Source organism: Camelus bactrianus, chromosome 31, assembly GCF_048773025.1.
Source record: "Camelus bactrianus isolate YW-2024 breed Bactrian camel chromosome 31, ASM4877302v1, whole genome shotgun sequence".
Classification (NCBI taxonomy): domain Eukaryota; kingdom Metazoa; phylum Chordata; class Mammalia; order Artiodactyla; family Camelidae; genus Camelus; species Camelus bactrianus.
Genome location: NC_133569.1, coordinates 21,357,782 through 21,385,448, shown reverse-complemented (window position 1 = coordinate 21,385,448; position 27,667 = coordinate 21,357,782). Strand labels below are relative to the sequence as shown.

General features: G+C 56.6%; 1 protein-coding gene across 14 annotated transcripts; it reads left to right on the top strand.

Moving 5' to 3' along the window:
• The first annotated feature begins 232 nt into the window (after positions 1-232).
• DMTN (dematin actin binding protein) lies at positions 233-27,667 on the top strand. Of its 14 annotated transcripts, none has more exons than XM_074355710.1 (15): positions 233-482; positions 16,669-16,724; positions 16,965-17,039; positions 17,432-17,587; positions 18,493-18,537; positions 18,862-18,961; positions 19,349-19,405; positions 19,657-19,809; positions 20,316-20,440; positions 21,025-21,130; positions 25,221-25,285; positions 25,454-25,502; positions 25,676-25,932; positions 26,212-26,292; positions 26,421-27,599. In XM_074355710.1, the coding sequence occupies exons 2-15, from the start codon at positions 16,707-16,709 to the stop codon at positions 26,532-26,534; spliced, it is 1,401 nt and encodes a 466-aa protein (XP_074211811.1). In that variant the 5' UTR covers positions 233-482; positions 16,669-16,706; the 3' UTR covers positions 26,535-27,599. The 14 variants fall into 14 exon arrangements, with proteins under 14 accessions (XP_074211811.1, XP_074211805.1, XP_074211816.1 ...); XM_074355704.1 differs by having other exon boundaries at positions 16,519-16,724; XM_074355711.1 differs by lacking the exon at positions 233-482 and adding an exon at positions 4,672-4,903.

Below are 27,667 nucleotides of genomic sequence, written 5' to 3'. Positions count from 1 at the left end.
CCATTTTTCCCATCCCACTACCCAGGCCTGCACCCCTACCCCCAACTCCCAGCCCCAGAATAAAACCATTTTCCAGCAAACAGGTTATCTGAAGGTGGGGGGCAGTCCAACTGCGTAACTGAACTGGGGACAAACTTGCTCCTTGGAGAGGAGGCCAGCGGGCAGGCCGGGCCGTGACGCGGCAGGTGGAGGCCAGGCCGGGCCCGCACGTCCCCGGAGGGCAGGGGACAGAGGGCACGGGGCAGGGGAAGCCGGGAAGGGGTGGCCGGGCAGGCCCCGCACCTCCGCTCCCCGCGGGCGGCTGGCGGCCCGGGGCGCGCCCCTCCTCCGCGGGCTCGGGTTTCCTGGCGGCACCGCGCGTCCCGTGCTACCTGCGGGGGCGCAGGAGCCCCAGTCCCGGGGCCGGCCCGAGCCTCCGCGGCCGGGCCGGGCGGCCGCGGGCGCTGCAGCCTCCTCGCCGGGAGCCAGATTGCTTTTTTCCGGTGAGGAGGTCGGGTGGGGGAGGAGAGGAGGCCGGGCGGAAGCGGAGGGAGGGCGAGAGTGTGTCCCCAGCGCCCAGGTCCCCGCGGGGGGCGGGGCGGGGGCCGCACCTTGGTGGGGGGGGGGTGCGGTGGTCGCGATTAGAGGCGGCGTCCTGGGGGTGGCGGTGGGGGCGGGCAGGGCGAGGGGCGGTCCTCGGCCCCCCTTCCCCGCCCAGAGCGCCTCTGGTGGGCTTTCCAGACGCCTCCAGGTGTGCATTTAGGGAGTGGAACTAAGAGGCCATAAAACCCGCCTCTTTCCTCCTTTGCCGTGGCTTTTCATCTTGTTCAGGGGGAGGCCCTTCCCGGCAGCGCCCCCTCCTCTGCTTTTCGCGGTGAACGCCTCACTGAGCCCTCCCTTCTGCGGATGGACGCCCGGCCTCAGTTTCCCCTCCCTCGCCTTTCTGAGAAAATGTTGGGGAGAGGGATTCTGGAGAGAGAAGAAAGGGGAAGAAAGACACCCCTTCTCCCCACTTCTCCCAACAGCGGCCCACAAATAAGAAAAGAACGGGGAGAGGGGGCTGGTCTAGTCCAAAAGGGGGGTGAGCGAGGCGTTGTCCAAGCTGATGGAGGTGCGGGGTCACTCACCGCTCCCTGGGTGAGGACTGGACCCCAGCCTGACACCCCCAGTTCCGGGCAGTTTAGACTGCACGGCCAAGAGGGAGGGCTCCGGGCCGCGGGCCATTCTCCCTCCAGCTTGTCATAATTGCTTTTCATCAGGTTGCTTTTTCGTCTCCCCCCGGCCCAGTCACAAAGGGTCTTAATCCCGGCGAAGACTGCGGGAAACGTGCTGGGGGCCGTTTTCTGGGGGGTGTGTAGGGAGGGTGGTCTGGAGCCACAGCTGATAACTGGCGAGTTCAATGGGATTTTCGAGGCACAGGCCACGCCCAGCAATTACCTGAGGATAAAGGGTTGGGGCCCCCAGGTGTGGAGGACTGGACTTGGGGGCCGGGGGAGGGGGCTGGGAAGGAGGTAGCTGGCGAGGGGGTGCTCTTACAATCCCTCTGATTTCCGCAGGAATTTGAGACATTCTTTAAAACTCTAGACTGCCTCCCCCTAGCCGGGCTCTCAGGCCCACCCCCACCCCTCCCTGGCTGGGGTTAGAGACAGCTTCAAAGGTGGACGGGGCCCTTTGTCTCGCCTCTGCTTTCTTCTCTGCCTTTCTCCGGCCCCTCCCACCCTCTCTTTGACCTCCCCAGCACAGACAGGCCTCTGGGGGCCGGCTCCAGAAAGCCCTCACTGTTTCCTTTCTTGCTTTTTGAGGTGAGACCTGGCAGGGAGGGACAGAGCATGGGGAAGGGTGAGGGAGGAAGGCAGCTTTGGAGGCCTGTGCTGTCTCAGAGAGCGTCCTAGCCTGAGCCAGCCTGAGCCTGGCCGGTCTGATGCCCGCCTGTGGCCTTGAGTCCCCGGTGTGGACCTCCGAGCTGTCTCACCCCAGCTTTTCGTGCCTCTGCCGAGTCCAGGCTCCACACTCAGGGGGCCTCTTGTGCTCTGGGGAAGTCTGTCCAGCTCATTCCCTCCTACCTGGAGATGGTTTCAAGGTGCTGAAAGGAAGAAGGCAAAGGGATGGGTCTCTAATAATGGGGCCTCAGGGGTGATTTAAAGGATCTGTCTGTGCCTGTGGTGGGAAGGAGGCTTCCCAGGGGACCTCAGACAGCCGGCAGCTGGCTACAGCAACCCTGCTTGCTTCTGGGTGCCCCAAGGCTCTAAGCAGGTGTGCAGATGGGGATGGACACAGCGCAGGAAGACGTGGGGGAAGATGAACGCATCCATCTCAGGGACAGTGTGACAGGTGGAGGGCGGTGGCATGCCTCAAATCCTGTGCCTGTTCAGCATTCCCAAAAACTCCAGCTAAGAACAGCCTGCATACTGATCACCCCTGCTTTGTCCTGTCCTCCAAACAGCCAGATGAGGCAGAGGGGAGCCGAAGCAGGACGCGCACGGGGAAAGCCCACTCATGTCCAAGCGAGTGGCTCCTACTTATGTCACTCTGTTCAACCCTGTCCCTCGGGCTCCGCTGGCGGTGACTTCCCAGTCACCCATCCTCAGCCTCACATCCCTGGGCACCTTGGAAGACCACTTGTCCCTGAAACTCTTACCCTTCTCACCTGCCCTAGGAGTGTTCTTCCTTCTGTTTCCTGGCTCCTCTCCACAGAAACATGCCCTGAGATTTCTGCCATTCTCTTCTCTCTCTATTCTTCCTGTCTCTCTGAGCAAACCTGCATCTCAACTACCATCCCCTTTATAAACAACTGCTTTCTCCTCCAAATCTGGAGCCCTGCACCATGGCCAGACCTCACTGGGATCTGTCCCAGTGACTGCAGTAGCTTTCCAGTGGTCTCTCTGCCTTCTGATCACACACACACACACACACACACACACACACACACACACACACACACTCCAGGACATCACGGTTTGTTCAGCTCACCTTACCATAAACCACAGCTCTGCCCACGTCATGCCATCACTAGCAGACTCCTTAGCATGGCTTTCAAGACCCTGCCCAGCCCTGCCCAGGCCCCCCTCCCAGCCCTATCCCTCCGGATCCCCTTCAAAACGCTGGCAAAACTGCACCCCTTACCACCCACAGGCACACTGTGCCCGTCTTTGCTCACTGAGATGCCCACCGCCTAGCATGCCCTTCTCCAGAATGCAGCCATCGGCTCCACATCCACTCCTCACTCTCCCGGGGGCAGTGGCCCTCTCCGCTGCCCCAGTCCCTCCAGCCACTGACCTGCTCTTGCCTTGGGGCACATATCATGGCTTGTCCAGAACTTGTTGATGCTCCTGTCATGGTTCTGCTGGACAGCAAGTGCCTCAGGTGTAGAACTAGTCAGTCTTTGCCTCTCCCATCCTACCCGGCATGGTACATTATACAGAGTAAGTATATAATGAGGCAATACACCAACTGAAGGCCCAGAAAGAAGTCACTGGCCATTGGCCTAGCACCATGCAGTCCCTTAAGTTGGAGGCAGAATGAGAAGCCAGAATCCTGCCCTAGTCCAGCCTTAGGTGGATTTGGGCAGCGGGGAGACCTAAACAGTTAGTCCAAATATTTATATATTCCTTACAACATATGACCACTCTGCTAGCACTTCAGTTAATAAAAAAGATGGACACGATAGTGTGTCATCCCCTAACAAGCTCTCAAGACACTTGAAATTTAACTGAAGGGAGAAACTCATTAAAAGGCAGGTCTTTTGTGGACTTTCAGAAATCTTTTACCCCTAAGACAGCAAAGCAGCATTTGGTACATCCCCAAAGAATGAAAGGGGAGTTAAGAACTATTGGAAATAAGGACAGTGATGCGTACCAAGCTCCGAGGATGTGCCAGGCAGCACTCAGGTGTGCTCACATGGCACCCCTCATTTAGGGGCTGAGATTATTCCCCTGTCATGTGTGGCAGCTTAGACTCAGAGATGTTAACTCACCCATAGTGGCAGCAGTGAGCATCACAGTCCAGATTCTCGCCTGTCTTTAATACCTCAACTGGGATGTTCTCCACTCTTCTACCAGGCACGGTGGGTTCCAGGATGTACCTGGGGTGAGGGTACTGGGTCAGGGAGCTGAGATTTGTGTGATCTTGAAGAAGGAGCAGGATTTCCGTTAGCAGAGAAGACCCAGAAAGGGGGGAATATTGAGAATGAAAGCAGCATGAGAAGAAGGGCTTTGAGGCAGGAAAATAATGAGGTTTGTTCTGGGGGAAGGTGAGCAGTTGATAGGTTTGGCTAGAACTGAAAGTTTGTGTTGAGAAGTGGCAGGAAAGGATTGGGTCACATTTTGGAGAGTTTGGTCTCTAGGCTGTGACAGGGAGGAAACAGTGAGGGGTTTGGAGAAGGGGAGTGACCAGGTGCAGTTGTGGGGTCAGGGTTTGGGGGAGAGGCTGGTTTGGTGCAGCTGCTGGGGGCTGAGGCTCTGGCATCGGGGAGACAGAAAGTCCAGTGCTCAGAGTGAGGGGATATGGTGTCCAAACTCTGATGAGAAAGGCTCACTTGAAGGCCCTTGTCCCTTCTTTTGTTCTGCTGGCCCAGTTCTCTGTCACTGTCCCTTCTTAGGTGCCCAGGTGCCCTAGCCAGCCTCTCCAGGAGTTAATGTTTAGACCTCCTCTCCGGCAGGTCAGTGCACGGGGCGGGGCAAGGGGCACTGGAGTGAGACAGAGAGAGGACAGAGAAACCTACTGCCCAGGCCTTGGGGAGGGGGGCAGGCGGCAGGGCTGGTGTCCAGTCGGGGCATCTGGCACCCGTGACCTTGCTGGGGAAAGGAGCCAAGAACTAGGTATCCTGGGCCTGGGACCACCGGCCTGAGAGGGGCAGAAGCCTCAGCCCCCTGTTGTGGATGCAAATGCTTATCCTTAAGGCCTCAAGACACTCCTGAGCCTAAAGGTACGCTCTTCCTACTAGCAGCTGCGGAGCAGGACTGAGCGGCGTCCAGGACGCCCGCCCTTGGGCTGAGGCTCGCACACTCCTGCTGCTCAGCATTGCCTGCTTTTGGGGGGAAGATCCTGCCTACTCTCTCCTCCCAGCCTGATGGGGAGGCAGGCAAGCAGTGGGGGAAGACTCGGCCGTTCAGCTGGCCTTGAAAAGTCTGGGGCCTTCCCAGGAGGCTGGGGCTGGAGACAGAGCAAGTCTCCCCATCAGGTGAGGCAGATGGGGACAGAGCCTGGGAGGTGAGGGAAGGGTATTCTGGCCTGGCTGTGCCCTCCCAACCCCCCCCCCAACACACACACACACACACACACACATACATATATCTCAGGATCGCTCAGCACAGAATGACCTTGACAGCCACCAAGCCTCAGGTCGACAGAGGGAGCCCTAACTCTGCGATTGCCCTGGTTCTGGGGCCAGCCAGCTAAGGGAGACTCTTCTGCCCAAGGTGTTTGCCCGCCCCGTGGAGAAACATTCCTACGGAGTGAGGGGCAGTGGGAATGGGCCTTATGGGATCAAAAGAGCACGGTCCCAGGCTCTGACCTTCCTCTAGATCAGGGGAATGAGAGGGTTTGGGGCTGGGAGGAGGGGCTCAGAGACAGCAGAGGCGGGGGCAGGGAGACTTCTGGGTCCAGCCATGCCCAAGACCTCTGCTTCCTGCCAGACGCCTCTCTGACCCTCCAACATAAGCCATCCCTCCCTTGTTCCTATCACTCCTCCCAACTCCACACTGAGCTTTCTGGAATGGGGGCCATGGCCCAGTGCTGCCTCACTCCCCAAGACCGACCTGCTATCTCACCCTGAATTAGGGTTCTCCTGAGGCTACTCTCAGAGACAATCCCAGAGGCTTATGGAAAGAGAGGAAAGGGGAGGGTGGTGGGGCTCAGTGGGGGGCCCCTGGCTCCCGAATCTCCCCCACCCCCACCCCAGCACTGAGGCCCCCTCCCTCCATCACTGAAGAAGAGGCAGTAGGAGCCACAGCTGCCTCCTCCCCCCTCCCTGCCGCTGCTGCCTCCTCAGCTGAGCCGGCAGGTTGTCTTGGCAACGGGAGGCGGAGAGGAGATGCGCCGAGGGATGGAGGTGTATGTCACTGAGGAAGTGGCCGTGCTCCTGCCCCACACCCCAGGTCCTTGAAGGTACGGGAGAACCTTCCCCTCCCCGCCACTGCCCTTTCCTCTTGGCTTCCCCCCTCACTCCATCCTGTGTGCTCTTTTCCCTGAGAATGCTCCCCTCCTCCCTGCCCAGCAACTCCCACCCATTCCTCCTGAGCCACCTCATTCCAGGCCTCTGAATACTGTCCTCAGCGACAGCTCACTCATTCCAGCCCTACCTCTGGGGACCCTTGCACCGGAAGGCAAATCTACGATAGGGTCTGTGGAGGGGCGAGGGGGGGCGTGTGAAAGCAGGAAAGGAACTGAAGTCTTGGGAAAAATCAGGAATTCTGAAGGGCTACCTGGCACTTCGTCTCCTAGAGTTGGGGAGGGAGGCTGCGCAGGACTCGGGTGGGGCCAGGGCAGCAAGGGTGAAGCTGAAGGGACAGAAAGCTGAGAGGCCCAGCTGGTTGTCTTGCCCCCTCCACCAAGACTCTGGCCCCTCTGGCCACATCAAACACGCACCCTCTCCTGCATCACCTCCTGGCCTTTTTCTCATGGATCAGTGGAGCCTGTTTCTCCTCCACCTTCAGGCTTTCTAGTACCTTTCCACAGGGCCTCCACCACACATCCAGCAGCTAAGCCGGGATCTTTTCCCCTCTTCCCCAGCCACTCAGCCACCTGCCTTCTTCATTTCTCCTCTCTCTCTGGAGCCCATCCTTCAGGAGTCACTCTTCTCTGTTCTCCATTAACCCAGACACATCCCTCCCTTCCTGTCCCTCCCTGTCCCCTTCTCTCCTTTTCTCTTTGAGAAAGAGGTCCCAGGACACACTCTCACTTGTCCCCTCAAGACCCTCCCCCTGTGATTTTTCCATTCAGATACCCCAGAGCCCCCTCCCCAGATTCTAGATTTTCCCAACGACAGCTGATACCATCAGCTGACCGGCTGTGGGCAGCGGTTACCAGGGCAACAGCAAGGGCTGCCTAGGTAGGCAAGTCTGGCGGAGGTGGAGAGGAGGCCAGGGTCACGGCCAGGGTCAGCTGGCTGGGCTCCCTCCCCTGCCCCCGCGGGGCACAAGTGAATCAGGCTCTGCTCTGAGCCCAGAGGGAACCAAAAGGTCAATGACAGGTACCTGGAGGGGTGGAGGTTTTCCTAGAGACTGGGAAGGCACATCCCCATGGTTCTGTGCTGGGACCTGGGCATCACCTAGCAAGAAGTTCTCTTTTGAAGACGCTGCCCTGGGAGAGAGATGGGGTCCTTCCCACTCGACAGGCCTGTGCTCTGTTGCAGTTCCCAGGGGTTCGAGTTACTGAAAGGCCAGCCCAGTCTCTTGGGCTGAGGACTTGATTTTTTGAATCCTCTCCTTCATCGCTCCCCTGGAGAGGGTTAATCCTTGGCTAACCAATCCTGGCATCCAGCCCACACCCCTGCCCCTGGCCACCTATGCGCTTTAGCACCCCGGGGAGGCAGGGACCCCAGAGGCCTCTGGGCCTGCTGTTAGGTGATGAGTGGGAGATGCAGGTGCTTGGAGAAACCAGCTGTCGTCACCCCTCTGTTATCAGTGGAGACCCCTCCCCTCTTACTCAAACTCTGCTCGTCTAGGAGGCTCCAGGGGCAGTGTGTGTGAGCGGGAGTGTTGCAAGGGTGGGGGTGGGCGTGGGAAAGGGGAAAAGGCCAGCGGCTCGCCGCCGAGTCCGCTTCCGATTCTGCTTCGTCATGATGCCCGGTTAATGCTCCTCTTGTTTGAAATGGATTGAGCTGCGGCGAGCGAGGTGGAAGAACAGACACAAACACACACCCTCGGGCCGGCGGCCACACGCTATCAGCGGGAGGTGGGGGGGGGGCGGGGGGAGCCGGCGGCCCGCCCGCCGCCCGCCGGGACTGCCCACCAGCGCACACGCCCGCCCGGGGATCGGCCCGGGCATCGAGCGCCAGGCTTGCGGAGAAGCGGCGTGGGGGCGAGGGGGTGGGCGCCCAGAAGGGTAGGTCCCCTCCTTCGCCGGCTCCCCGCCCACCCACCGCAAGCCGGCTTTTTTCCTGTTATTTGTGCTCCGGGAAAGCACGCTGGGTTCCTGGAAGAGCCGCCGGTTACCTGGGCTCTGAGGGAAAGCCGCAGCCCCGGGATCTGCGTCCGCCCCTGTCCCCGCCGCGGGGCCTCACCATCTGGGCCACACTGTCTGGGAAGAGGTAGGTGGCGGGGTCTCCCGCCTCTCTTCCCCTCTGTGGGCACTTTGGCCACAACACCTGCCTGGGAGCGAGGCTCTAGCGGGTGGCAGGGACCCCCTGGGGAGGGGTCAGCTGTGGCCCCTCGTTCAGTGGGAGAATGGGTCTGGGCGGCTGGCCCTAGCTGGGTTTGATCTGATCCAACCCCCTTCTGATTTGGGGAAGAGGGGCTGGGGTGTTCCATGCTGCCACTCAGTGCCCCTCCACCTAGCTGCGCTGATGGGGCGGTGGGGGTGGGGTGCCGGACTAGGTGGGGATCTGTTCCTTCTTTGCTGAATGACCCGGTGGGGGGGGATTGCCACCACGCCACAGATGCTCTTGAGGGGGGAGCAGTTCACTCAGAAGCCTGAATGCTGTTGGTGTGGGGTGTGCTTCTTGCGGGTAGGGACGTGAAGAGCCCCCTTCTAGCTCCTAGCTGGCCAGATGCAGAATGAGGCTGGGCGGCAGGGCGTGGCTGCAGGTCTGACCGCGGTGCTCTCCTGGTGCAGGCCGTTGAAGGGCCTGAAGGGGCTGGGGGCTGAGCAGACACGCAGGCCCCCTTGCTGGCTCTCCCCCACCCTTGGCCTAGCAGGCCAAGAACCCTTTCCCGGGCAGATGCACCAGGTGTTTCCTTCCCAGAGGACTGTATTGCCAGGGTGCAAGAGTCAGGGGAGCGGGGACTGGTCTACAAGAAGTCAGGCGGTCTCACTTTGGGAAGGGAGGGGGCACGGGACGCCCCCACGGGATGGGTAAACGGGGGTTCTGGTGCATTGCCGTCCACGTGCACAGCTTGGGGAGGGGGTGTAGCACGTGGTGCGGGTGGCTGTGAGCGTGGAGAACGGGAGCCAAGGGGAGGATCGGTGGGTGGTGTGAGTGGGTGTCAGAGGCACTGTGTGTCAGCTTGTGGGGGCCTGGCTGGGAGAGTGCGGGCGTGATCTTGCAAGCAGGATGCATGCGTTCTGCAACTGTGTTTCAGCGGAGGCTCTTCTGCCTCTGTGGGTGAAGGGCCTGTGCCCACGGGTGTGTCTTGCCTCTGTGCTGCCGGCCTTGCCAGGGCCAAGTGCCTAACACCTGCACCAGGCTGTCCACCTGGGGGTGCAGGTCTGAGGAGTTCCTCTTTCAGAGCCCATGTGTGTGTGTAAAGACCAGACTAGGGATGCCCCCAAGGCTCAGAAAGCTGAGTTTGGGAGGCAGTCTCTGTGCATCTCGCCGAGCCCTATCAGTCCAGCTTGTACAAGTGACACCACAACCTGCCAAAAGGACCAGCTATAAATAGAGGCCAGGAACAAGCTAAGGACCAAGAAAGTCTGAGGGGCTGGTGGGGGCCAGGACACAGAAAGAGGGGCCTCTTGCGGCGGCGGGGGCGGGGTGGCGTGCAGAGAGAGGGTAAAAAACCCAAGATCTAAGAGAAACCAGAAGACTAGATGCATATTTGTGTGGAGGAGGAAGGGAGGATCGGGGGCGCCTGGCCCGGTAGGTTCTGCTGTCATCAGAAGCAAAGGGGGAGCAGAGCCTTGAGTAAGTGGGTTCCCAACCCCGGACCCAGGTTCTGGGCCCACCTGCCCCTGCCTGATGCTTCACCAGAGTGTGAGAGGGCGCTGTTCAGTGTTGACATTAGAGGAATGCCAACCCTAGACCTAGCAGATAGAACAGGGCTTAAAAACGGGGGCGAGTGGGGGGCGGGGGATGGGAAGGGATAGACTGGTATTTCAAAATGTAGAATAGATAAACAAGATTATACTGTATAGCACAGGGAAATATATACAAGATCTTATGGTAGCTCACAGAGAAAAAAATGTGACAATGAATATATATATGTTCATGTATAACTGGAAAATTGTGCTCTACACTGGAATTTGACACAACATTGTAAAATGATTATAAATCAATAAAAAACGTTAAAAAAAATGGGGGCGAGCGGAGCAGGAAAAAATGAGAGAAGAGGAGGGAGTGGGTGCTTCACCAGCTTTAGAAAAGGCGCAGGCTTGGCAGAGGTGAGGGACGTTCAGATGAACCACTGGCCAGGAGCAGGGCAATTTTTTGGGCAATCGTGGGTGCCCCCTCCCCTTGCACACGTAGACCCCACCCTCAGAGTACGCCTGGGGCCTCCCCTGTTGGGCGGGTCTGCTCCCTCCCGCCCTTCCCCTCTCCACCCTGGGATGCTGTTTTGGGAACTGGTGACCTAGCTGGATCCTGCCTTTATTTCTGGCATTGAGTTGTTGCCACAGTAACTGCGGGGGTGGGGCTGGGAGGGGGAGAGGGTGAAAGGGAAACAGAGCCAAGGGAAGAAAGATGAAGAAAGGAAAGAAAAAGGGAATGGAAAGCAGAAGGAGCAAGGAGGGATCTGGAGGAAGCTTGGAGAGATCCTGAGGGGTTGAGGCCGGCAAGCACACGGTGAATGAAACTGGAGAAAACGGAGAGCGGCAGAACCCCTGCCCACCTGACCCCAGCCCACGGGGACAGTTCACCCATTTCGTAACTCATTTACCATCTGCACCGTCAGCCTCCAGCCTAGCTTGACCCTGCCCTGGGGCACAGAGCCCTAATCCTCCAGTCTCTCTGCTCCTTGTCCACAGGCCAGCAAGTAGGATTCTGGTGGCTCCACTGCATAAGGTTAGCATACGGGACCCCAAGTTCAGATTGAAGTTGGGTCTTTGGGGACCCATTGAAAAAAGCATTCATTGGCTTTGACCTGAGACATGCCTGGGTAGGAATTCCAGCGCGGCTTGTACTTGGTTGAGGGGGTGCCTCTTTGGCAAGTCAATTTCTCAGCTACATTTGCCCCAGTTCTAAATAGAGAAGATGTGGGCTTGTGTGAAGCCAGAGAGGATGGGTGAAAGTCCCTGGTCAGAGCAAGTGGTGATTGGCTTAGAACAGGAGGGGAAGCTGGACTAGAGGACCCCGGGCTGTGGTTCTACTGGTGGAGCCTTCATTTCCACAAGTCCAGGGAGCGACAGCGGGCTCAGCCCCTACCTGGAGCGGGCGCCCGCGAGGATGGGGGGCGGGCCTTATCACCCGGCCCGGCCCGGACTGAGCGGCTCTAGTTGCCATAGAGACGGGGCGGGCGGTGTGAGGCGGGGCCGGGCTGGGGGCTCAGATAAGGCGCGACTGCACAGCTGGGGGAGGGTGGGGCGGAGATGGAAGGACGAGGAACCGCGAGGCAGCTGAGATGGCCCTTCCGCCACCTGGGCCCTTTCCCTTTCCTCCCATTGCGCCCTCCCTTCCTGCTGCAGCCTGCCCTCTGGGTCTGTCCACGGGAGGTGGCCGGGACCCGGGAGCGCAAGTGCAAAGACCATGGGCGTGCTCCAATGGGAGAGGGGGTGAGGGCGGGAGCACGCGCGGTGAGGGCGGGGAGAGCCGGCGCGGACCTGCGCGGAAATGCGCTTTGGAGGCGGGGCTACGCGTGGGCGGAGTAAACGGTCGCGGGCGTGACACACACACACACACACACACACACACACACACACACACACACACACACACACACACACACACACACACACACACACACACACACACACACACACACACACACACACACACACACACACACACACACACACACACACACACACCCCCTCTACTGCACCCCAAAACATTTTCCCTGCTGGCTTAAAATTTCACCAGATCTTCACTCCTTAAGGTTAGCCCCAAATTAAAATGCAAATTATTGTCCCTGGAAGGGTAACACGTGAAGAATTTTCTGAGCTTGCTTTGTAACACATCAAGCGCTGGTGTGCAGGTTCCTGAAGGAATGTGGCTCAGGGCAGAAGGCGAGGAGACCCAGCCCAGGGGATGGGCAGGAGGCTGTGGAGAAGAAGGCGGGGTGTGGGGGTGGGACATGGGACAGAGCAGAGACGTCATTTTTCTGAACCGTGTGGCTGCGCCCTTGGGACAGTGTTTGTGCTCGTGTGAGTGTAGAACTCAGTGCGTGACCGTAGACCCCTCCCCTCTCTCCCTGGGCAGTGACTACTCTGATAGGCGGTCACTGCCCCACTCGAAACCCACTGGTAGCTTGTGTTCAAGGGGAGGGAGCCTGGGCCACCCCCAGGTTCAGCCCGAGGCTCCAGAACACGTGGAAGCTCTCAGTTCTCTCTGGCCTGCTCAGCCGTCCACAGTCCCCACCGAGACCCTCCCAAACCTTTCTGCTCTCTTCTGCCTCGGCCTAACCCACCTGTGAGGGCTGCAGATGACCTTAGCTCTCACTTTACCTGGGAAACCTGAAGCCCCCGATTGCCATCAGCCACCTCTAATATCCCCTGGATTGCAGTTCCCACCTTCCCCTTTCCTCTCTTTTCAGGGAAGCTGGTGCTTTCCTCCCAAAGGCAGTCCTTCACTTGGGCCTGGATGCCATCGCTCTCCCCTGCTGGGATCTTGCTCCCTCCCCCATGTCCTGCAGCCACAGTTTCTCTCTCCTCTTCCCTCTGCACTGCCTACAAATGTGTTCAAGTCTCCACTTTCCTGAAAAACCTTCAGCCCAGCTCACCTCCTCCAGAGTTACTCTCCTAGCCAACCTCCTGCCCTATGTCACACTTCTTAGATGTGCACCTTCCCCTGCCTGTGTGACCTGGCCAGCCCTCCCAGCCCCCCATCCCTGACAAGGAGCCCTCACTCTTGCTCTGCAAATGTTCTCAGAGGCCACCAGGCCTTGACATCCAAACTGGCCAACTGTCACTCCTTTCCACATGTCTCGCCTTCTCTGGGCGATGGACTCTTGGCTTCGGGACGTTCTTTCTCAGCCCCTCCCTCCTCCCCCCTCCATCCTTTCTCTCAATATTTATCGCAGACTAACTTTGTAGTAGGCCCTTTGCTGAAAATACAGAGTCACTAGATACACTCTCAGCCCCTCAAGGAATTGGCCATCTAGTCTTCCTCATCCCCACCCCCTGTCATGCCATCTCCAGCTCTTTTTTTCTTCCAGTGCCTATGTGTTTCCCAGGAGCTGTTTTTGACCTTCTTTCTCCGCTGGCAACCTCATGTGCAGACTACCTACCACCTCTAGCTCAGCTGCCTCACAGATCTATTTCTGACCTGCCCCCTGTTCACCTACTGCTCCCACCTAACCCTCAACCTGGCAAAAAGTGAACTCTTTGCTTCCCCTTCTCCCGTCATTGCAACCTGCTCCTCCCCTGCAGAGTCTCCAGATCAAGTCCTGGTTTGCACATTCTGCCTCCAGGATTCCTCCCACTTCACACCCTTTCCATCTTCAGCCCGGTGCCCAAGTCTAGACCCTCACAAATCTGTCCCATCCATGTCTAAGGCTGCAGCCAGATCCATTTTCCCAAAGCACTGCTCGGATCCATCAGTTCTTTGTTTTAAAAACTTTCTAAGCGTTCCATAGCCCTAGTTGCCCACCAATTACAATCAGAATTCCCTAATCTGAATTCAAGTTCTCTCCAGTCTGGTCCCCAGCTTCCTGCCTCAAACCTATCTCACTGGCTGAGCCCCACGATGCAGCCATATTTGCTGTCCGCAGACTGACCCAGTGCTTCCCCCAGTCTCCACTTTCACTCATGCTGATGTCCCTTTCAAGGATCGCTTTTTGAGTTTGTTCATGCTCTCAAACTGGGCATCTTTCAAGGTCTACCTCAAACATCTCCTCCTCTAAGAGACCTTTTTTTATTTTCCCCTCTTGACACCCCAGCAGGAGTGATCCCTCTTTCCCGTGACCTCTCATGGCTCCTTATACTATCTTATCTGGCACATGTGATTTTCCTCTTTGCATGGGTGTTATCTACATACATGGCCTCATTTCTGGAGGGGCAGCTTAGCTTCTTTGACTCTTCTTTCTGTTCTCCGTAAGACTTAACCACAGCGTGTTGCTCTGTGGTCATTGCAGAATAAGTGCTCAGAAAGTATTTGGTGAATGGATGGGTAAAACAATACATGACTGGGTGGGTGGATGTATTATGAGTGTGTGGATGGATGGGTGGGTAGGTGGGTGGGTAGATGGGTGAGTGGGTGAATGAATGGATGGATGGATATGTGCCTCTAGGGCTAAGCCAAGTACATAGCTAGTTTGACAATGTGTGTTACCAAAGTAAAGACGAAAGAGGATGAAACAGAGCTAACAACTCTTTGAGTATGTTTATTGTGGTTCTCAGACACCTAGTTAAAAGCGTTACAAAAATGAATGTTAAGAAAAGAAGAGAAGGATTGAAGCTCTGGAATGGAGCCTTTCCATGGGCACCAAATACCTCGTGTGACTCTGATGGCCAGAGTCTCATCTTGGAGAAGCCTTGGCTCTAGAATTCCAAAAAGACTTGAGAAATGTGGCAAATGCTAGTCTATGTCCACAGTGAACCTGACACGGTAGTAGGTAGGTACTATGAACCATGCTAGTGCTGAAGACCCAGTCATTTTCACCTCCACGACTCTGGACAAGTTTTTAACCTCTGAGCCTCAGTTTTCTCATCTGTAAAATGGGTCTACCTTATAAAGATGTTGAGGGGGGGTGTGAAGTTAAAACAAAGCAATCCTCGTAAAGTGCTTACCAAAGTGCCCAGCATGAGCATTCAAAAAATGATAGCTATTATTATTGGTTTTGCCCTCCAGAAGTTAGCAATCATAATGAAAAAACATGTCAGGCAACATATAATGAAGGGCTGAGTTACAGGGTTCCCTTTTTAAGTCCCACTGGAATTCAGAGAAGAGTTTATCAGTGAGGACTGGAATAATAGGAGAGACCCCCCCCCCAGAGCAGGAAGGTTTAGGATGGCCCTTAAAGGATGGATGGGATCTGGGAGACGAGCATAGTGCAAGGGCATGCGCAAAAGCGGGAGAGCAGGCGTGAGGGCTGCTTGGAGGGGCGAGTAGGCGGTTTGGTGGTGGAGAAACAGTGAGCAGAAAACTGGCGGGATACAAAGTAACAGGTAACGAGATTGGAAGCACCAGTGACCTCGGTCTTTCATGACCCTCTCTGGCAATGAATGGCTACTAGTTCATCAGTCCTTGGGGAGATCGAAATAATAATATTTAACACTCTACATACACTTTATAATGTTTTAAACACTTCACATGTTGTAACTTCCCTAATAATCAGAGCAACCCTATGACACAGGTACTATGACTATCTTCCATTTTACAGATGAGACACGTGGGGCACAGAGAGGGTAAGTAACTTGCCCGTGGTCACACAGCTTCTGAGTAGCAGAGTCTGTGTTCTCCCCCAGGCACTCCAGTCCAGAGTCCATGCTCTTAACCACTACATTATTGCTGCCTCTTCCTTGTATCTTCTGTAGCCATCAGCTCTCTTCACTCTATGGCTTATTGCCAGCAGATGGAAAGACTGTCCCCCTGCCACTATCACACTGGAAACTCAGCCAGGCGTTTATTGATTGAATGGTTATTGTATGTCCAGTCCTGGGGTGTGTAGGGAGGATGGGAGGATTGCTAAAGGAGTTACTGAGGAAGGAGACCTGGGCTGTGGCCCCAGGGAACTCATAATCTACTGCAGCAGACCGGACCCAACTCCCTATAGGAACAAGGAGGGAGCAGGTGCCAGCGGGGAGGCCTTCCTGCTGGACCAGGGGGCGCTGACTTGCAGCAAAGTAGCACTTCAGAGGGTAGCCTCTGCACGGCATTCTGAGAAGACAGTGAGGAGCTGGGATGTGGCCTCAGCCCCAAGGTGCTTTACGGAATGCCTGCAAGTGAGATTGCCATGCAGTTACAGGCACGAGGGGATGTGGCTCCCTCCAGCCGCCCCTCCCTTCTCCACTGGGGTTGGAACCCACCCAGGGCAGAGCAGCAGCCCCCAGACCTGACCGCTTCCCACCAAGATGGCTTCTCTCGGTCCTCTCCTCCCCGTGTGGCCACCTGGTGTTATTACTACCTCTGTGAGACTTCCTGCCCTATGAGAGATGGGTGGCACCGTAGACAGCAGATGGAGAGGGAAGGGAGCGAGGGCACCAGCACAGAGCCAGGGAGAGGCCATGGCAGAGGCCGAGGGGAGTGAGAACCTGGGCCTGAAACTGACCCGCAGCCCCAGCAGGGCAGGTGTGACGAAGCGTGGATGTGGAGGCTGCCCGGGAACGGCTGACCCCTGCCGTCATTTCCTTTCCAGCCAGAGAACAATGGCTCAAAAACAAGTGCAGCTATTCCACTTTCCCATCCCGTGGGCCTGCACGCGAGCTCGCTTTCCCCAGGGCTGAGTCAATGGAAAGCCTGATCCCCGCTCCCCGGAGCCACGAGGGGCCATAGGGGGCTGCCCTCACCCCCGCCCTCTGAGATCGCGGGGCCTGACAGACCCGGCTGGCACGTTCTCCCTCCCCTTCCAGGCTCTGCGCTCGGCCAGCAGCGTGGAGAGTCACCGAGGGATGAGGACGCTACAGGCCGGGGGAGCGCCCTTTCTGTTCTCGCGGCCCCGAGCGCACAGCGCCCAGGAGCCCGGCAGAGCCTGACGCCCTGTCGTCTCCCCTCGCGCACAGGGCTCCGCGAGTGATCCGACCGGCCAGCTCCCTGCTGCATGGAACGGCTGCAGAAGGTGCGCAAGGCTGCACCCACCCTGGGCAGTAGGGTGCCGGGGTGGGGCACGCGGTGGGGGCCAGGCTCCCCCCGGAGGGTCACGTCGGGAGTCGAGGGTGCCACCTGGTGGTTGCCCGCGGCGCCGCACCCCGGGGCCCCAGAGGCCTAGGGAAGTCCTCCCCTGTCCCCGCCCCCTCCCTCTGGCCCGGCCCTGGCACACACGCACATTCCCACCCGCCCGCCTTCTCGCTCTCCCCAGCAACCACTTACCTCCCCTGGGAGCGTCAGCTCCTCCCGAGGCTCCAGTGTTCCAGGCTCTCCCTCCAGCATCGCGGTGAGTACCTCTCGGCCACCAGCACCCTCAGGCTGGGAGGAGGGAAGGGGAGGGGACGCATTCACCGCTGGACAGCTTCACTCTGAGCCTCCCTGATGACGGTCCTGCCAGGGCTGGCAGGCAGAGAGAACCCCAGAGCCAGAGAAGGTTCTGCACACCTGCTTCTGCTGGTCCTGTCCTGTCTCGTATCTAAAGTGCTAGGTGAAGGACTGTCATCTTAAGGTGACTCTCTAAACCCTTAAAATGAAAGTAAGAGAAGTATTAACTTGTAAGAGCTGACATCTAAAACAAATGCCCATTATCTTCCTAAGAAGTTTCAAGTCTGGCTTGTAAGGCCCGTATTGTAGGTGAGGATTTGGCACCCCGGTTCCATTCATACCCTTTCCCTTCAGGCCAAGATGGACAACCAGGTGCTGGCCTACAAAGACTTGGCTGCCATCCCCAAGGACAAGGCCATCCTGGACATCGAGAGGCCTGACCTCATGATCTACGAGCCCCACTTTACCTATTCTCTCTTGGAACACGTGGAGCTGCCCAGAAGCCGGGAGGTAAGGGTGGGAGGGTCCTCTTGGACGGGTCGTGGGGGAAGGACTCCCCTAGCTGTCCCTGGGTGGGATGCAGAATCCCTCTCATGCTTTCTTTCCTGGAGGCCAGACTCCAAAACAAAAAAAGAAACTATGCACAGAAATCAATTAGTCAGCTGATGAACTGAGTATTCGTGGAGAGCTGGCTGGAGGCCCAAGGCTAGCTCCAGGTAGAGAGCATGGGAGGCCATGTCTGAACGGCAGCAGGAGAGGTGGGTCATGTAGGAAAGAGATGGGAGTGGGGCAGACAGGAAATTTGTGGAAAGCCCTCAGGAGCACTGAACTAGGAGGCCAGAAGTCCTAGCTGAGTGTGACCTGCGTGGCAGTGTGGTCTCAGTTTCCCCTCCTGTAAAATGGAAGTGGTGCCTCTACCCGTCTGCCTCACCAGGTAGTCAAGTGCACGAGAAAACATAGGCCAGGTACTCTGTAATAAACCATTCTGGAGAAAGGGGTAGTATCGTGGCTGAGCGTGAGATGGGGCTAGGCCATGGGGAGACTTCAGAGCCCAGTGAGGGGCCCGACTCCATCCTGGATGTTGTGGGTCTTGTGCCTTCCCCTCGCTGCCCGGCTCTGAGGTCAGGGCCATAGCCACCTTCAGCTGGACTAAGGAGCATGTGCACTCTGCTCCCAGATCTGTGGCTTCTTCGGCTTCTTCATGCGTCCTAGGGAAAGGCTTAGGACCCTGCCCGGTAGAGAGAGGATGAGGCGCCAGCCCTGGGAGCTGGCAAGGACTGAGAGAGATCAGGTGCTCAGAAACTGGCTGGGCAGTGCAGAGTTGGGTGGAGGGTGAAGTGACCCATCTGGGGTCCTAGGGACTAGGGCTTAATCATTACCCCTGTGGCTCTGACCAGCCTCCTCTCCATTCACAGCGCTCGCTGTCACCCAAATCCACATCTCCCCCTCCATCCCCTGAGGTGAGTCTCCCTGCACCTGACATTTGCCCAGCCCTGCCTTGACAGGGCACAACCCCTGCCCCTACAACACGTCCACTGCGCAGAGGGTGATGGAATCAGTGGGCCTCATCCTGACACTGGCTAGCTCTGGTCCATCTGTGTCTGACCCAGATTCTCATATAATCCTTTCTCCTGGGTCAGGCATCACCAGCAGGTCGAGTCCTTGGACAGCCTTCCTGTACCCTGGGTTTGGGGGTGTGTGGGCTCTGAGGGTGGGAGGACAGAGATGGGGGAGGGGGGGAGGGGGGACTGGGAGCTGCAGTGAATGGCACTTTTGCTCTACAGGTGTGGGCAGACAGCCGGTCCCCTGGAACCATCTCTCAGGCTTCAGCCCCAAGAACCACTGGGACCCCCCGGACCAGCCTGCCCCATTTCCACCATCCTGGTAGGTTTTACTGCCAGCATGGCCGCATCATTGCCCTGGGGCCTTTTTTTCCCCTTCAGGAGCCCAAGCCCCTTACTCTTAGTCCCCCACTCTCTGGGGTATACACTCACAACAGAACAGGCCAGATGCCCTGATACCAGGACCCCAATCAGAGTTCCTAGAGATGGTGGGCCCCGCTACGTCTTCCCTCCCACCCAAACAGAAAAGTGCTAAAAATCCCGATCTTTGAAGGACAGTTCCAGGATCTCCGTTTCTGTCTTGGCTCTTAGAAGGAGCCCATCAATTTCCTACCTTCTCCCAATCCATTTGTCTCCGTTCTCTTCACTGACCCAGCCTCCCCACCACAACAAATCTTCCTTCTCATCCACTCTTGCTCCCTCTCCACAGAGACCACCCACCCAGATTCTAACATCTACAAGAAGCCACCCATCTACAGGCAGAGAGGTGAGGGGTCCCCTGACTGACCTGAGCCACCCCCCCACCGCTGTGCTGAGAGGCTGTGCTGAGGGCGGGGAGGGGGAGGGGAGGAGATGTTTGCAACAGCAGGAAAGCCACGTGTGCTTGGCCTTGCGTGTTGCTTTTACGTCCACGATCTCACACGTGTAAAGGGGGAGAGCTGAGGGAGTTGGGGGCTGGGGGTGGGAGGTGGCCTCCAGGGCGAGGTGTGCCCAGGCTGACCCTGACCTCCCCCATAGAGCCCACGGGCGGCAGCCCTCAGAGCAAGCACCTCATCGAGGACCTCATCATCGAGTCATCCAAGTTCCCGGCAGCCCAGCCTCCCGACCCCAACCAGCCAGCCAAGATCGAGACGGACTACTGGCCATGCCCCCCGTCACTGGCCGTTGTGGGTAGGAGAAGCTGCTGGAGAAGAGAGGGGGAGGCCCAGACACCACCTCATAGGCCCTGTTGAAGCCCGGGGAACCCATCACGCCCCACCCCCACCACCTGCACGAACCCTCCAGCCTCCTGCTCCCCCATCTCCTGCATTCCCATTGCTCTTGGTGTAAGTGGCCCTACTTGTTAGTCTTTCCCTTGCTTTCTGTTCATCATGTCCCCCCTTCAACGGACATTGGCCAGACTTCTACTGTGTCCCAGGCTCTGTGATGGGAGCTCTGGAAAGAGAAAGAGAAACAAGACCAGGTCTTGGTTGCCAGTGAATTTAAGTCCTGTGAGCTTGTGTTGCCCACACAGCTTTGCTGCAAGGCGAGAACACGTGGTTTTTATTTTATTGTAATAATTTGTAACATTCCCTTCAAGGTGCAGCCCCCGGACGTGCACAAAGTAGCCACTGACAGATGCTTGCTGAGCAAGTGGCTGACTGGCTAACATGCCCGCTTTTACCCGTGTTTCCCAGAGACGGAGTGGAGGAAGCGGAAGGCCGAAAGGAGGGGGGCAGAGGAGGAGGAAGAGGAGGAGGAGGATGACTCCGGGGATGAGATGAAGGCTCTCAGGGAGCGCCAGAGAGAGGAGCTCAGTAAGGTAGTGTCTAGCTACCCCATCCACTTCCTGGGGTCACCCTGGGGACAAAATTCCATTCTGATCCACGTGGGTTCAGGTCTGAAGAGCACATGACAGATTCCCCTTCTTTACCAGGATTTCAGGCTGCTGCTCCTGAAGGGACACAAGGACTCCATGTTGCTTTGGGGGAATGTCACTTACCATTAGCGCCAAAAGGCGGCCCCGCCGGTGCCAGGCTGCAGCCAGCTGAGTAGTTCATGGGAGGAGGAGAAGGGAGAAGAGGCCTCCCCAGGAGGAGGGAGGGTGCAGGGAGTCATGGACCGGCCACTGATGGTGGCATGGGCTTGTGGGACACAGTGACCTGGGATGGGGAGGCCCGGGGGCAGACTTACTCCCAGCAGCTCTGACTCCTGGCTCTTGAGAGTGGCCAGACCCAATGTGCTGGAGCTTCTGACCAGAAGGACAGGCTCCCTGGGCTCCAGGGATGACCCAGCCCCCAGGAGCTCTGTCCCCACTCCTGCCTGTGGCAGACCCAACCCTGAACCTCTTGGAGTTGAGAAATGAGTATCGAAACTTGGGCTCCATCTTCCGTTCTCCCTCCCCAGGTTACTTCCAACTTGGGAAAGATGATCTTGAAAGAAGAGATGGAAAAGTCATTGCCTATCCGGAGGAAAACCCGCTCTCTGCCTGATCGGACACCCTTTCATACCGGTGAGTGCCACCGAGGGGGCTCAGAATTGCCTGGCCAAGCCCTGAGGCCAGAATCGAATAGTCTGCTGCGTCTGTGTGTCATATGCCCAGCACTGGGCTACTGGGGGTATAAAAGGCGTAGGAGATTCCACGGCTGGCTCAAGGCGCTCACCCTCTCCTTAGGGCAAGAGGACCAGCCATGGAACAGGACTAGGTGACAAAGGGTAGTACCAGCTAAAGCAGAATCAGCAAACTTTGTTTAATTTATCCAACATTTATTGGGTGTCTGCCATGTGCGGGGCCCCGGGGATATAAAGAATGAAACACTGCAGTCTTGCCATCCACTAGCTTCTGGTCACAGGGAAACTGACATGGGAACTGGGGCTTCAGTACAGCAAGGATGCTGTGAGAGGGGAGACACACTTTGAGTGCTTTGAGAGGATGGTGATGGGGCCTGGGGTTCAAGGGCTGGGGGTGCTAAACCAAGTCTTGAAGGACAAGACAAAGTGAGTGGGGGGAAGGGCACCGCAGACCCCAGGGACAGTGTGGGAGCAAAGTCCAGGAGCAGCAAACATCCTGGCCAGCAGAGAGGGCCTCCAGGAGCCTGGAACTGCCCAGGACAGAGTGTGCCGTTCGGTGGCCAGGGCTTTGGTACCATGCCACTAATCACCAAGGCTCGCCTGGGCTTCCTTAGAGCATGGCAGCTGGAGAGGGGACAGGCAGATCTGAGAACCCAAAACTGGAATCTACGGGGCCTCTAACAGCCTGGCCTTGGAAGACACAGGGCATCCCTCTACTGCCTCCTACTGGTCAGAGCAGCTCACCGGGCCGCCCTGATTCAAGGGAGAGGAAAGATTCTACTTGATGAGAGGAATTGCACAAGGGCACACAGGCTGGGAGATAATGTTGTGGGCCATCTTTGGAGACAGCCTACCACACTTTGCAATAGTCTGGTAAGGGCTAAAAATACACGTAGGTCCAGAGAAAAGGGAATGAGAAATATTCAGACATTGTATAGAAATAGTCCCTGACTTACAATGATTCAACATATGATTTTTTGACTTTATGATGGTGCAAAAGCAATGTGCACTCAGTAGAAACTGTGCATCCAGTTTTGAATTTTGACCTTTCCCTGGGCCAGGGATATGCGGTACAGTCATCTCTTGGGATGCTTACTGGGCCTGGGCAGTGAGCCGCAGCTCCCATCAGCCACACCATCGTGATGGGAATCAACCGATACGCTTACACCATTCTGTACCCAGACTGCCACTCTATTTTCACTTTCAGTACAGCGTTCAATACGTCACATGAGATATTCAGTGCTTTGTTGTAAAATCGGCTGTGTGAGAGGTGATTCTGCCCAGCTGTAGGTTCATGTAGAGTGTTCCAAGCACGCTGAAGATAGGCTGGGCTGAGCTCTGATGCTCAGTAGGTTCGGTGCAGTAAATGCGTTTTTGATTGACGATGGGTTTATCGGGATGTGACCCCATTGTAAGTCGAGGGAGATCTGTGTAGGAGCTAGAATCAAGTGGATTTAGTGGGTGCTTGGATGTGGGAGGTGAGGGAGAGACAGGTTGGGATTTTTGTCTCGGGTGCTGGGTGATAACAAACCTGGGGCTAAGATCATGAGAAAGGCAGGTTTCGGAGGAAGATGAAGAGACTGATTTGGGATGTGTTGGGTTTTAAGTGCATGTGGGTAGGAGCCGAGTTTGACTGAGTCGGAAGCTTGAGGGACGAGTCAGGGCTCAGGCAGGGTCTTCAGCTTCTGTTTGGGGGTGGGACCGTGAGAAGAATTCCGATTGTGCAGAGAGAGGAGAGGGAAGGGCAGGGCGCAGAGGGCTGTACTTTGGCGAACACTCACATTACGAGCTCCTGGAGGGTTGGCTGGGAGGAGGTTGGGAAGGAGACCCAGCCTCAGGAAGTGGGAGGCTGGCCTTGAGAGAGTTGGAGACTTGGATCTGGGAACAGGCCACATTAGAAGCTGAGACTGTCTGCTGAGCACGTGGAGGGGGAGGCTTGGTGAAAGGGGTGAAGGTTTGGAAGAGCTTCTGCAGGCAAAGGGAACTGGTACAAGGCTGAGGGGTCTGTGTGATGCTAACCTCCATGGGGTGGACTTCTTTCCATAGCCTGTGGGCAAGAAGGGAGCCCTGGGTGGATACTGAGTGCTATGTACCTGACCACGGATTGAAGGTCAGGGGGAAGCGGGGGATCAAGACGCTGGAGGTCCCCACGAGATTGACCAGCGGGTGTGCTGGGAATGAGGCTGGGGGGAAGCTGCAAACAGAGAAGGGTGCTATGGCCACAAAGGGGTACCCCCAGGTTTCAAGTGTCAAGGTGAAGCAGTTGTGGACAACAAGGTCCAGAGGCTTGCCGTTCAAAGGGGTTGCCTGCTGTGGAGTGGAGGTGAGGGCCACTAGGGTGGGGGACTCAAAGAACCGTAAGGTTCATATGTGGCTGGGACATCCACAGAGTCACCAAAATGATATTTCACCAGGATGGCATTTCAGTGTGGGTGGGAAGAGTTATGACAGGTCTTTTTAGAGAATATGGAGTATGCAGTGAAGGCCTGAAGAATGAGGCAGACAGATGCCCAAAAGGTTGGAGACAGTCTGTGTTCTACTAGGATTTGCTTGTCAGGCAGAACTGGCTCTTTAACTTCCATTTGGCCTTGCAAAGTTGCATAGCGAAATGTCTGCGTAGCCGTCACCGTTGGCACCCCTGAACTTGTATGGGATCGATGACCGCATGGTCGCCTAGGTTACGGTCATAGCTGATCAATCTGAACCTGATCAATGATGAACAGGCAAATCATTTTGACTTAACATTGAAGTAAATCGTCACTTTCAAACATAAGTAATCATTTTAGAAGTAATTAGGAGTGAAAAATCTCCTTATATGCTTTATAGGTTGAAATTCTATCAGAAATGTGTACTTATCACTTGGGTGGGGAGGGTGTGGCTCAGTGGTAGTGTGTGCACAGCATGCACGAGGTCCTGGGTAAATAAACCTAATTTTTATTTAAGTAAACAAACGTAATTACCTCCCTCCCACCCCAAAAGAAAACCAAGAAAAAAAAGTGTTAACAAAAGATTTGAAAAGATTTTTTGAAAAGAAGAAATACATACTTACCACAAAAGTGAAGTGCTTCCATCATGAATGACGGTATAAAAGCAGACAGTTTTCTACACAAAAATAAGAAGCACTAAGGGAGAAAAAGAGGGTGTCCCAAACACATTTTGTTCTCAGCATACCTCCAAATAACATATTTTATGAGAATGTTTGGGAGAGGGGAGGGTATAGCTCGGTGGTGGAGCATGTGCTTAGCATGCATCGGGTCCTGAGTTCAATCCCCAGTACCTCCATCAAAAAAAAAAAAAATAGAATGCTTGAAGAAAACAGTTTTTCCTGATTGAGTCTGTCCAGGCTAACCCTTTAAACAAAAATGCTGCTATCGAATGCCAGTAATTTATAATAACTGGAGATGAAGGAATTTTGACAGCAGCCCAAACTAAGACTCTTTCTAAGAAAGCCTCTTACTGAAAGCCAGTTTTCTTGAACTATAATCTGCAGTGCTTGAAAGCTTAGCGATATTATTAAATGTCAAACGGAAAGTGACATTTGGTCACGAGAGGGTGAAGTCCGGTGGCTGCTGGCGCCGTCCAGCCGCTGACAGTGCAGGGAAAGCTGTTGCTTCTGTTTTAAAATGTCCAGCATTTGAAGTTTGATGATTAACACTGCTCAAAATAAAATTGTAATAATCTGATTTTGACTAAACTATAGGTTTATTTTTGTATTCCAGAGGTTCATTTTATGATGGTGAGCCTCATTGCCTATCATTAGCTGACTATCAGTGTGCATACTCAGGTGTTTGGCCCAAATGTGTTTTGGGCACTTTTGTTTAGGGAGAGGGAAGGCAGTAGAGAGAGGCAGTTCAGAGCCGCCGGCACAATGTCACCTGCTGAAGGTAACGTGCAGGAGCTGGAAGGGCCCACTGGGTTCCCCCAAGTCCTCCCTTCATCGCCCTGGCCCAGGCAGGGCAGCCCAGGGAATGACTCTCAGGAGTAACTGTCAGATCAAAGGGACTGAACCCGGGCCTCCTGCTCTCTTCCAGCCTTGCAGGCAGGAACGTCTAAGTCGTCTTCCCTCCCAGCCTACGGCAGGACCACCCTGAGCCGGGTAAGGTCCCGGAACAGAGACCGTAGACGGTGCGGAGAGAGTGTGCATGTGGGGGCCCGTGAGGGACTGCGCCACCTGGGCACCCTGGGGGCGCGGGCAGACTCTTACGGTAAAGGGGGGTGATGTGGAATGTGCCAGCTTCCTCTGATCCCTTTGTGTCCTCTCCAGCTACAGTCCACGGACTTCAGCCCGTCTGGGAGTGAGGCAGAAAGCCCAGGTGAGAGGCAGGGATGACCTGATGCTGGGAGGGGGGCTCAGGCAGGCTTCTGGGTCAGCCCACGTGCGTTGTGCGCAGGGCTCTGTGGGTGCAGGTCAGTGAGGCTGAGCTGGCAGTCTGGAGGCCTGCTGACCTCAGAGCTGCCTCTGAACAATGACTGTTCTCTCCCGCAGGCCTGCAGGTGAGTGCCTTCTGGAGGGGAACACACATGGAGCGCCAGAGCCACGGACAGAAGGGAGACTGGCAGTGTTGGGGAGGGTGGGTGGGGCCTCAGAGTTGCCTGGTGAGGATGGCAGAAGCCCAGGGTAAGGCTGGGGAGGTCTCGCTGCCCCACTCTGGCTCACTGCGGCTTTGGTCTCCCCAGAACGGAGAGGGCCAGAGTGGGAGGATGGACCGGGGGAACTCCCTGCCCTGTGTGCTGGAGCAGAAGGTGAGGGGCAGGGGCAGAGGCAGGGGATGGGGTGGGCAGGGCATAGAACCATCTCTCCTGGGGGCGGGCCAGTTTGGGGAGAAGCCAGGGAAGTGAATGCACTCAGGGGTCCACCTGGTTGATGATGGGAGGGGCAGCAGGGAAGTTGGGGGAGTTGGACGGCAAGATGGCATGAGCCCCATGGCCCCTGTGGGCTGATAAGGGGGCCGGGGAGTTGAGGGGGTTACGTTCACAAGGACCTCTATGAACCTAATGCTGGCCCCTCCCCGCCCACCCCAGATCTATCCTTACGAAATGCTGGTGGTGACCAACAGGGGGCGGACCAAGTTGCCTCCAGGTGTGGATCGGATGAGGCTTGAGGTGAGCAGAGGGAATGTGCTGGGTAGGGAGGGGCTGCCCCATCGGTGGGGAGGGCCACCCCTTCGTCCCTCGGCCCCACCCTGGGCTGTGCCTCGTCTCTGAGCTGGGTCTCTGCGTGCCCCTTACAGAGGCACCTGTCGGCTGAGGACTTCTCGAGGGTATTTTCCATGTCTCCCGAAGAGTTTGGCAAGCTGGCTCTGTGGAAGCGAAACGAGCTCAAGAAAAAGGCCTCTCTCTTCTGACGGCCCCCACCTGCTCCATGACTGACCCTTGGCCCTCCTGCTTCTGAGCTCTGGAGCTGGGGTCACTGGATCCCAAAGCATCGTCTCTCGGGGAGCATGGAAGTGGGGCAGAGGTGGGGTTGGCTCCACTGCCCAGGTCAAGGGGAAGCAGGACCTGTGCAGTGTTGGGGTTGTGGGACATGGACTTCCTTCCCCATTATAAGCCAGCAGGGGGCTCTCACCTCTCTCATCCCTGGTCCTCACTGCACTGGACAAACCCAGTCTGGACTCCAGCACACACAGAGTTAATGTTTGCACCTTCTCCCTGTCCCCTACCCCCACAGGAAGGTCCCCAAAAGAGAGTGATGAGAAAGGAACATGGCACTTGGTAGTCAGGCCTGGCTGCTGTCCTGACCAATGGGTGGGGAGAACCCTTGGACCTAGGAGGATGCGGGTGAGAGTGGGAAGCAGCTAGGCAGGCAGAGAGAGCCCCAGGACCCTGTGTGCATCCAAGCATTCCTCTGCAGCTCACCTTGGACAGGTTGCCCTGCACCTGAGCCTCCTGCCTCTCTGACTCCAGCAGGAGCAGCGCTCAGCCTCCAGCAGGGAGGCCACCTGGCCCTCCAGCTCGCCCTGTCTGCTCTTTGCGACCCCCAAGCTTCAAAGCTCTTGCTCCAGCCCTGTGGCTTCCCCAGAAGCCTTGGCTTAGAGTGGAGATGTTGCCTATACAGACCCCCAGGCCACCATCAGCCTCCAGGCAAAGTCAGGTAGAATGCTACTTTCTAGCACCCAGGTCTGGGGCAGAACCCAAGCCTTCGGGCTCCCTTGAATGGGACCAAGAGGCCAGGCTTGAGAGTCCTGGCTACCAGGTCCCACCCCCGCCCCCCACCGTGCATCCCCCACCACGCTCTCTAAAGAATGTAATTTATTGGGGCACCCCTAGCTGCTTTCCTCACCTAACTCTACACCCCACCTTAATCACGCTCCCAGCTTTTCTTCTCTCCAAATACATATGTGTATATAATTATATATATATTTTTTGCCCGGGTCTGGGTTTTGTTCCTGCCCAGACCCCGCCATCCCTTTCCACTGTGTGTGTGTGTGATCATGCTTGGGGAGGAGGACTCTGCTTGGAATTAAAAGGTTGCATTGGG